The sequence below is a fragment of the Pteropus vampyrus genome, unplaced genomic scaffold (genome assembly GCF_000151845.1).
Source record: "Pteropus vampyrus isolate Shadow unplaced genomic scaffold, Pvam_2.0 Scaffold1, whole genome shotgun sequence".
Lineage (NCBI taxonomy): Eukaryota > Metazoa > Chordata > Mammalia > Chiroptera > Pteropodidae > Pteropus > Pteropus vampyrus.
This window is the reverse complement of record NW_011888782.1, coordinates 32,023,356-32,033,180: the sequence shown is the minus strand read 5'-3', so window position 1 is coordinate 32,033,180 and position 9,825 is coordinate 32,023,356. Positions and strand designations below refer to the sequence as shown.

Sequence of the window (9,825 nt, the reverse complement as noted above, 5' to 3'; positions counted from 1 at the left end):
TTGCAGGGCCCACCCACACCTACATTCCCTCATAGTGGGACAATGTAGCCATGCCAGTCCTGCACATCTTTAGGATGTGGAAGGACACTGAAGTACCGGGAGAAAACCTACACAGAAATGGGGAAAACATGCAAACTCCACATAGACAGTGGCCCCGGCTGGGAATTGATTCTTTTTCCTCATCAAGGTTATAGCAAAATGAAGTTGAATGTAACAGTGTTATTCAAGGAGCTGATGTATTTGCAGTATCTGCACAACTGCACTAAAACTTTTCTTCTAATAAATAGAACTGCTATAATAACTTAAGAGCATATGAATCATTTAATAATTTTGAGATAGCATTGCTTTTTGATTCACGCTTCTAAATTACTGGATTTTTTGTGTAATTCATTTTTTAAAATTCAGTTTTATTATCTACATATTATTTTTGGATTTAATCTGGCAGAACATTTGAAATTTATGCAAGATTTAGATCAATTCATTTTGAAGGACCATGGTTTTGCACAATATATAGCATCCCTGACCCCTGCCCACTAAATGCCATATAATCATAAAGTGCCCTTACACATTTCCAAAACACGCCCCCAGGGGGCGGTATCACCCTCATTTAGAACCCCCTTCAATACCATGTTAAAAAGCAGAGCCATGGATATTAATGTTTAGTATCAGAAATATTTTGTTGCTTCCTACATTATAGAGAACTAAAGGAGAAAAGCTTAATTGGAAGAGAGGTCAAGAGAAAGGAATAACTTCTTAATTAAAATAGTGTTAGGTATACTCTGAAAGTTTGTTAGGAAATGTGGTTCCAAACCTGTACTTTAGAGCCAGTTTCGTTGGAACGCTTCTGGTTTTTATCTTCTAAAAGCTTTGTAGATATGGAAAGCTTTGTAAATGTTGCAGATGTTCTTGAGTAGCATAGTGTAATTAAAAGCATAGGTTCTGGATATAGATATCCTGAGTTCAAATTCCAACTCCTTCACTTTCTAACTGTACAATTTGGGGCCAATTAGTTAACCTCTCTCTATCTCTCCTTTTATCATCTGTAAAATGAAGATAATATACCTCATAGGGATGTTGAAAAAGGCAAATAAAATATATGTTAAGTGCTTAGAACAGCACCTGGCATTTTGATATCATTCAATAGATAGTAGCGTATGTTAGAATTTGAGATTTGACTAAACATAAGCAACTGTTTATGGCTGTGCAAGACTGAATAGTTTGACAGATTTTTGCAGCTAATGCCTCATATAATAAATATGTGTATATAAACTAGTACTCAGTTATCTTTTTTCTTGTATAAGGTGTGTTTTATAGGCAGAAGTAATGTTGGAAAATCCTCTTTAATAAAGGCTTTATTTTCATTGGCTCCAGAGGTTGAAGTCAGAGTCTCCAAAAAACCGGTATGTTAAATTTTAAAATCTCTCTGAACTATCCCTGAATTGACTAAGATGAATAGTAAATGTTGGGAAATACAAGAAATCATAATTGCTAAGTTCTTAGAAAAGTGATTTCTTTCAAACAAGTACTAAAGTAAAACATTTCGTTAATGTTCGTGTATTTCTCTGAAGAAAAGGAAGTATGTCTGGATTTATTTTAGTAGTCTTGCCAGTATCTTGAGGAAATCTTCTTTGGTCCAAATATTTTCCAAAGAGTTGTTTTATTGTAATTCTATATTTGCTTCTATGAGAATGATCATCTAGTTCTACATTGATTTCAGAGGAAACAGTTTTAAAGTGTTTTTTTTTTCCCCTCCTATAATCGTTTACACCTTGCTAACTCATGCATATAGACCAATCAGGCAGTCCCCAGTTTACCCTGGGCCAAATTAATGTCCTTATTATCCCAGCCAGTCTGCTGTAGTAGCTTTCTATTATTTTCTAATTTCCTCTACTACCTTCTCAATGATGCAAACTCTACCAGTATCTAAGATACCCTCTCTTCAGAACTCACCCTTAGTTCCCCTCACCTTATTATCTATCCGTGGCAAAACGTTCCCACCAACCCACTGCCCCTTTCCTTGCATTGGAACTCACCCATGAGGCTTCACTAGTACTTTCTTGGCCCCCACTCCTTTATATAGCTGATTCCCTGACTCTAGAGTAGCACTGATGTTTGTTGTCATTTGTTAACCCTTCGGTCCTTACTCCTTCCCTACCTCACCAAATAACCTAGTTAAACTCTCACTTTTAGGTAGGGAGGACAGTGGAAGAAATGTGTTTTTGACATTTCTGATCTGTGATTCTAAAATTATTTTCCCATAGATAGACACATAGCTAACAGGAACTATTTATAAAATCTTCCTCTGAAAACATTTGTTCTAAGTTCCAATCAGTTGACTTTTTATTTTTTTAAAGATATTTATTAAAATATAGCTAATGTACAATATTGTATTAGTTTCAGGTGTACACCATAGTTATTCAGCATTTTATACCTAAAGAAGTGATCACCATGATAACTCCAGCACCATACAACTCTATCACAATATTATTCACTGTATTCCCTGTGCTGTACACCACATCCCCATGACTTATTTGTTTTATACCTGGAAATTTGAACCTCTTATTCCCCTTATTTCCCCCGCCCCTTTTTTGATTTTTCAATTACAGTTGATGTTCAGTATTATTTTATATTAGTTTCAGATGTACAGCATAGTGGTTAGACATTTATATAATTTACGAAGTGATCCACCTGACTAGCACCCACCTGGCACTATTCAGAGTTATTACCATATTATTGACTATATTCCCTATGCTGTACTTTACATCCCCATGACTATAACTACCATTTATACTTTTTTACTTAGTCTCCTGCCCCTCTTTAACAATTGACTTTTTAAAGTATCTTAATCTTTCCTTTTCTGATTAATAAATGTCCATAGACACACAACCGTGAATAAACCACTTATCTGTACATCATTTTTGGTTGCACAGATATTTTATTAGTGCTGTACCTGCTTTTAAAAAATGATTTAATGAAAGAACTAAAATCCACCTAATGGAACATGCAAAACTTCTTCATTTTAGGGAAGCAATAATCTAGGCATAATAAACTATCCGACTTTGCATTTAGGCTTTATGAAAACACATATGATTAACAGTAATCATTTAATTTAAGCTATCTGCGTCATAATTTATTTTTCTTTAAAGGAGAGATAGATTACTCATCAGAGAACATTGACTAGTTCAGTCACACCATTTAGAACAGGGTAACTTTTTTCACTGAAAGAGAGCTAATGAAATAGGAAAGACTGCAAAATATTTTGTCTACATATTTCTAATATGGAATCTAAAGTTCTTCTTAAGTCATATAGATTCTCTTAAAATTATGAGTTAGAGGGAAGAAGTAGTATCATCTAAGCTTATCTCCAGTTGCTTCCCTTCCATCTTTTTTTCCTGTATCATCATCAGCATAGCTGGGGTTATGTGTAGAATACTTATACATGTTAATAAATATGTGTTAATTGAATTGAAAATATTTGAGTCATGAACTACATAAAGGACATATTTTAAGGAAGCTTTCATTTTTCTTTTTTTCAGGGGCATACAAAGAAGATGAATTTTTTTAAAGTTGGAAAGTATTTTACATTGGTGGACATGCCAGGTTATGGCTATAGAGCACCTGAAGATTTTGTTGACATGGTTGAGACCTATCTAAAAGAACGAAAGAAGTAAGGAAAAAATTTTCTTATAACAGTTATACATTTAAACCAAAAGCTTATTTTCATTAAATGAAAAAACATGATGATCATTTTAGTTTTATCAAGTGATTTCTTTTAGAAAATCCATTTTATTCTCAATATTTTGCAACACAAAATTTGGGACCAAGGTATGTACTGCATGCTTAGTTTTTTCCTGTTGGTTAGCTTAATCTTAAGTAACTGTTTTCCTGAATTGAGACTGTAAATAGTACTTGAGCAGAGTTTATTTATATTCTTATACCAAACTCTTAGCCGGCTAATTTTGAAAATGAAAATTGTTGGTTAATGTGGTATTTACCAGGTTTAAATAAACTTATGTAAAGTCTTAAAGTACTTCTGACATCATTTCCTCTATAAATGTCACCTTTTTTTGTTCCCATAGGTAGTCAGATGGCAGTTGTATGTTTAAAGCATTGCATGATGTGTAAGAAAATTAACGTTAACTTTGAAGTGTCAAAAAGTGTTTACAAGCATCTCGCTTGTTGTAGCTTTACATAGAAACTAAGAGGAAATGTTTACACAAGAAAATACAAATATGATGTCTGGTTTGTGTTATCTGTTAGTTTTAAAGTAACATTTGAAAATTTAAACATTTTTATGATAACATAGTTAATTGGGTTCATATCTCTTTCTCCCACTAGAGTTCAAGCTCTCAGAGGAAGGGATTCACTCATCTTTGTATCCAATCCCAAGCATAGTGTCATGTTCAATACATGCTATTGAATAAATTAATATTTAGTGAATTTAGTTAACTTGGACTGTAGGATGGACTTCCTAGTGAACCGAGAATTTCCTTTAGAGCCTCAAGAAATTAACTTTGACTAAAAAAATGGTCAAAGGAAAATTTATTAGCATAGTGAGGGTGAGAGAAATGAATTAGTTTTATATTACCATTAATCTTTATTTCTGCATTCTTATAGTTTGATGAGAACATTTTTGTTAGTGGATAGTGTTGTTGGAATTCAAAAAGCAGACAATATTGCCATAGAAATGTGTGAAGAATTTGCATTACCTTATGTGGTGAGTATTTCTTTTGAATCATGGTTGCAGTTAGAAATACCAGTTCTGTGTGAGTCTGTCAGTCTTTTTAATAAATAAGCAAGTCTTGCCTCCTCAAGAGATAAAGGAGTAGCTTTTGAATAATCTTTGATTATCAATCATTAATAAGTTCTGTGAAACTTTTCCTTCTCTCAGCTTTAAGTTTTCAAAATTCTAGTCAAAGAACAGATTTAAGCTGTTTAGAGTTCTTAAGTTCGTTCATTCTTTCTTTTTTACTAACAATGTAAACATTTGTTTAAAACATGTTAGTAGCTCTTTAACAGCAGCTTGTTAGATAGTACTTTTCAGTATGTAAATAAAACTGTAACTGAAAAATTTGCTAAACTAATTTGGAATTTAAGAACCATTACAAGAACATAGCAGGCTCAAGTACACACAAGTAGGATTTTTCTATTCTTAAAACAAAATTTCTTTTGGGAATATCTTACCAGTGTTTTTGTTTTTGTTTTTGTTTTTGTTTGTTATTTGCTCTGCAATAGAATACAAATTAGTATATTGGTATCCACATTTATTTTGTTTTGTGAGTTTTCCAGATTAGTACTCTTAAAGTTCCTTTCTAAGGAAAAGTGGAGAACTTATTGACTACAATTTAGTTTCAAAAAAGTGTCAGAAAACCACTAAAATCTAACCATGGATTTTAATGCAAATCAAACCATGTTACTACTCAGCAACTTTTTTGAAAGCCCTGTAAAGCATTAGTGATTGCCTACAGTTACAAGGAGCCAACGGATTGATAGTCTACATAGTAAAAAAAAAAAAAAAAAAAGCCTAAATAATGCCAGACTGGTTTTATTAACTGATAGTATTCCTGATTTGGTCTCATGGATTACCAGTTTGTGAAATTATATATTTTCCTCAATTTTAACTTTAAAGAAATATTACTTACTTCTTTGAAAAAGAGCTTGTGATAGACGAAATTATGTCTCCTTTTAAATATCAGCATGTTCGCCTTTATGAGGAAGGACTCCCATTTGAGGGATTCACAGGTCATTAGAAACGACCCACTTTTTGCTTCTTTCTTCTACCATTAACACTTTCTATAACTGAAAAGCCTAAATAGTCAGTCAGGAAATTTAATTTTATAGAAATTTTCCAGGAAAACCTGGTAGATCAAGGTTTTACTTTTTAATTGATTTTGTAATCATCCATGCTTTGACCTTCTTCTAGTATGTGATTGTCTTTAAATTAGTAATTATTCAAAGTAATTACTAGAAAGGCTAGTAAATTCTAGACTTACTTAGAATATAATTATATAAAGCTTGTAATAGTAGATACAGCTTACAAATAGCCTAATTTCTAATTTTTCCTTTAGATTATTATAGATGAAACCATTCTGTAGGTCAAAAAATTACAAGTTGGCAATTTTTTATGGATCAATTTATTAATACTCACTTATATATCTTAGACCACAGTGTGTATAGTAATCATATGAAACATTTGGCTTATGGCAGTTGCACATATGACTCCAGGGTCCTTTAGCAGGAATTTATTTTATTTTATAATGAGGAAACAAGTGCAGAGTGTTTAAGAAACTTGTACATGTCACCTAGTCGTTATTGAAAATTTATAGCTAAAATGTGTAAAACTTTGTATTAAGAAATACTTTATTTCTAATGCTGAAATATTTGTTTTCTTGTAGATGGTATTAACAAAAATTGACAAATCTTCCAAGGGACATCTTTTAAAACAGGTGCTTCAGATCCAGAAATTTATTGACACTAATACGCAAGGATGTTTTCCTCAGTTGTTTCCTGTAAGGTAAGAGTCGTTTTTACAACTCTACATACTAATAACCTTTAGTGTTAAATTAGTGTTTCTTAAATTGAGGTGTCACTTAAAATTAGAGGAGTTTGGAAGACTATACACTTAGCCATGATTTATTGGTATAACTCATCCCCACTTTTTTTTCTTCCATTTTTTCTTCCTTCTGCAGATTTTGCTGGATCTTCCCTGTAGGTATCTTCATTCTCCTTCTACCAAAGCTTAGCTCAACACTAGACCACAGCAGAAGTGAAAACTTTTTACTTTTTAGAATTAGCTATACAATAGCCACAGTAAAAATACTATCATCCCTTTCTCAGTTCCAAAGAAAAACAACTTATCTTTATGGTAGAAAGCTCATTCAGGCTATGATGGATAAAAATATTCCTTTCGAAGGACCATGTATTAAAAAAAAAAAAAAAGTGTCATATAAGTTAGAATTAAGCACTGGTAGGAGACAGAATGATTATTTCCTGAGCTGGCAATTTTTGAGATATTGGGTGTAGTTTAGTGATGAAACATGAGTTTGTATTTTCAGTGTATGTCTTGGGCACACAGTAAGTGACCTGTACTATTGCAGAGTTACAGTGCCACTCCCCTGTGATTTTTCCCACTCTAACTTCTTTGTGAGAGGCACTATGGTAGTTGCTACGAGAAAACAATGAAACCAAGTAACAATTGTATAGTAAATTATTCTCTAAGCCAGGGGTCCCCAACCCCCAAACCACAACCAGTCTGTGGCCTGTTAGGAACCAACTGGGCCACACAGCGGGAGGTGAGTAGCACCAGCGAACGAAGCATCATCTGTATTTGAAGCTTTTCCCTAGTGCTAGCATCACCGCCTCAGCTCTACCTCAGATCATCAGGCATTCGATTCTCATAGGAACATTGGTCCCTGGTGCCATAAAGGTTGGGGACTGCTGCTCTAAGCAGTCATTCTAGGTCCTACCAATTCAGATCACATTTAAATTATTTGTAATTATAAAATGGCTATCAAAATCCCTCTTTATTCATTCCTACAAAATGTTCTTCTTTCACTTACATTCGTATTTATCCTGTTCATTTATCTTGTTCATATGTGTTGCATATGTACAATGGAAACTCCTAGGAACAGGAATGAAATCCTAATTCTTCTTAGAGCCCTGAGCATTGTCACAGAAAAACAGCTGTTTCTGTTAACTACTTAATAAGGAAGTGAGACTTCAGCAAAAAAGGCAACACAAACATAAGATGGGCAAATTATGCCTTAACAGCAGCCTTTATTGAAAAAAAAAATTTTTTAAGTTTTAGTTGACTATAAGCTGAGTTTGATTTAATAGTATAATGGGGCTAGGGAAAAACTGACAATGTTTTCTCGAGCTACATTAAGAGAATTATAGTGTTCAAAACAAGGGAATGATCAAGCAATAGTCCCACACTGCTGTAAGCTGGATGCCACCAGACCAATCAAGTTAGAGTGTGGCTTAACATTAAGAACAACTAGAGCTATCTGAAAACAGATGATCTTGGGGGAGGTCATGTCACTAGATCATGCAAAACACTTAATTGATCCTCACAGTAAACATCCCTATTTCATAGATACAATTACAAGTTGAAGAAGTGAAGTGCGTTGCAGAGAAGTATTGGCTATGATAGAAAGAGCATGGGCTTTAGAACCAGCTATGGTTTTATATGGTTCCTCTACTTCTTGGCTATAGATTTTAAAGCAACTTGTTGGATTTTCTGAGTCTGTTTTCTCACTAGTAAAAATGTGATTGTTAGAAGGATAAAATAAAATGTATTGTGACTGATGTACTCCCATTCGCCGTATAATAAATGTTAGTTGCCTTCTTTGCCAAAGATCAGACAGTAAATGGTAGGGTCAGGCCAAAAACCCAGCTTATCAGATTCCCAGTACTTTTTAGGGGCATTCTTGTCTTTAGATATACCAGCATTCTCTGCTGTATTAGCATGGAGTCACTGTTGCCACTGTACTCACCAGAGGTGACCAAGGCACTATAGAAACCACACAGCACTCAAAGTCTAAGAATTGAGACATAGGAGCCTGTTGACTTTCTAGAACATCAGTGTTCACTACACCAGTGACCACATATAGGAAACTGGCAGGCTATACTCTGTAGTTTTCAAAACCCAATTCAGAAAGTAGTTGTATATACTTCCTGCTTTTACTAGCATGACTTAATCCCATTCCATCCCTCCAGATGGAGTTTGGCCTATTCACAGAATAAGTATAAGTCATATTTTCTTCTCTTCCCGTATGATCTTGATAGGAGAAAGGTGGAAATGTGGGTAGACATGGTCCAGTGAGGTTTGGCCTTAAGCCTTTAGGCAAAAGTTCAGCATTAACCTTCATATCTGAACTGTCCCAACTGAGAAAAGTATAAACGGTGAAGGGCCCTAAAGATTGCTGCTGGGATCAGTCTGTTTTGATAAATGGTATGAAATAAATAGCTAAGTAGGTACAGTATAATTGCTTCAGTGGTTTTCTATGTAGTGAAATTCCAAGCAAACAAAACTGACTCTTGAGAACCAAATAAAATCATGAGTTGACAGAAATGTTGTAAATGAGTTCAAGATGTCATGGTTATTGTGTGGATTATCCAACTTTAACTCTCCTTTATGTTGTATAACTTCAGTTATAACCCAAGAATCATTATGGGCTTTCTCATGCAGTCAGCTTTAGTCAAAAAGTCTAAAATGCTATACTTTATCAGGAAGGTAATTAGCAATATAGGAGAAAATATTTTATCTGTTTTATATACAGGTATACACCATACCTACATCCATAATAATAGTATAGCCATAAAAGTCAATGTATCCTGGGGAACCATGTGTTTACTTCTATGCTGATGGGTGAATGGATATGGATGGATATAGTAAGACAGATAGATAATAATAGACAGTAATGGTGATGATAATTTTAAAAAATCATCCAAAAAGGTCTAAATAATCAAGTTGAATCTCTGTCACAAAAATAAAGAGATAAAAACTTTTAGTCCGTGAAATAGAAAGCAACATAGAAGATATCCCAATAGCATTTTCACAGAAATAGAATAATCCTAAAATTTGTATGGAACCACAAAAGACCCCCAATAGCCAAAGCAATCTTGAAAAAGAACAAAACTGGAGGCAATCACACTCCCTGATTTCAAAGTATATTAGGAAGCTATAGTAATCAAAACAGTATGGTATTGGGATAAAAAAACAGACACAAAGATCAACAGAACAGAATAAGGAGCCTAGAAATAAACCCATGCATATATGGTCAATTAATTTACAACAAAGGAGTCAGGAATATACACAGTAGG

The 9,825-nt window shown here is 33.8% G+C and overlaps 1 protein-coding gene across 1 annotated transcript; it reads left to right on the top strand.

Moving 5' to 3' along the window:
- Nucleotides 1–6: 6 nt before the first annotated feature.
- Nucleotides 7–9,654, top strand: GTPBP8 (GTP binding protein 8 (putative)). The gene is made up of 5 exons (XM_023525597.1): nt 7–1,400; nt 3,537–3,667; nt 4,618–4,717; nt 6,396–6,514; nt 6,690–9,654. Exons 2-5 carry the CDS (start codon nt 3,552–3,554, stop codon nt 7,021–7,023), a joined length of 669 nt encoding a protein of 222 aa, XP_023381365.1. The 5' UTR covers nt 7–1,400; nt 3,537–3,551; the 3' UTR covers nt 7,024–9,654.
- Nucleotides 9,655–9,825: the final 171 nt, after the last annotated feature.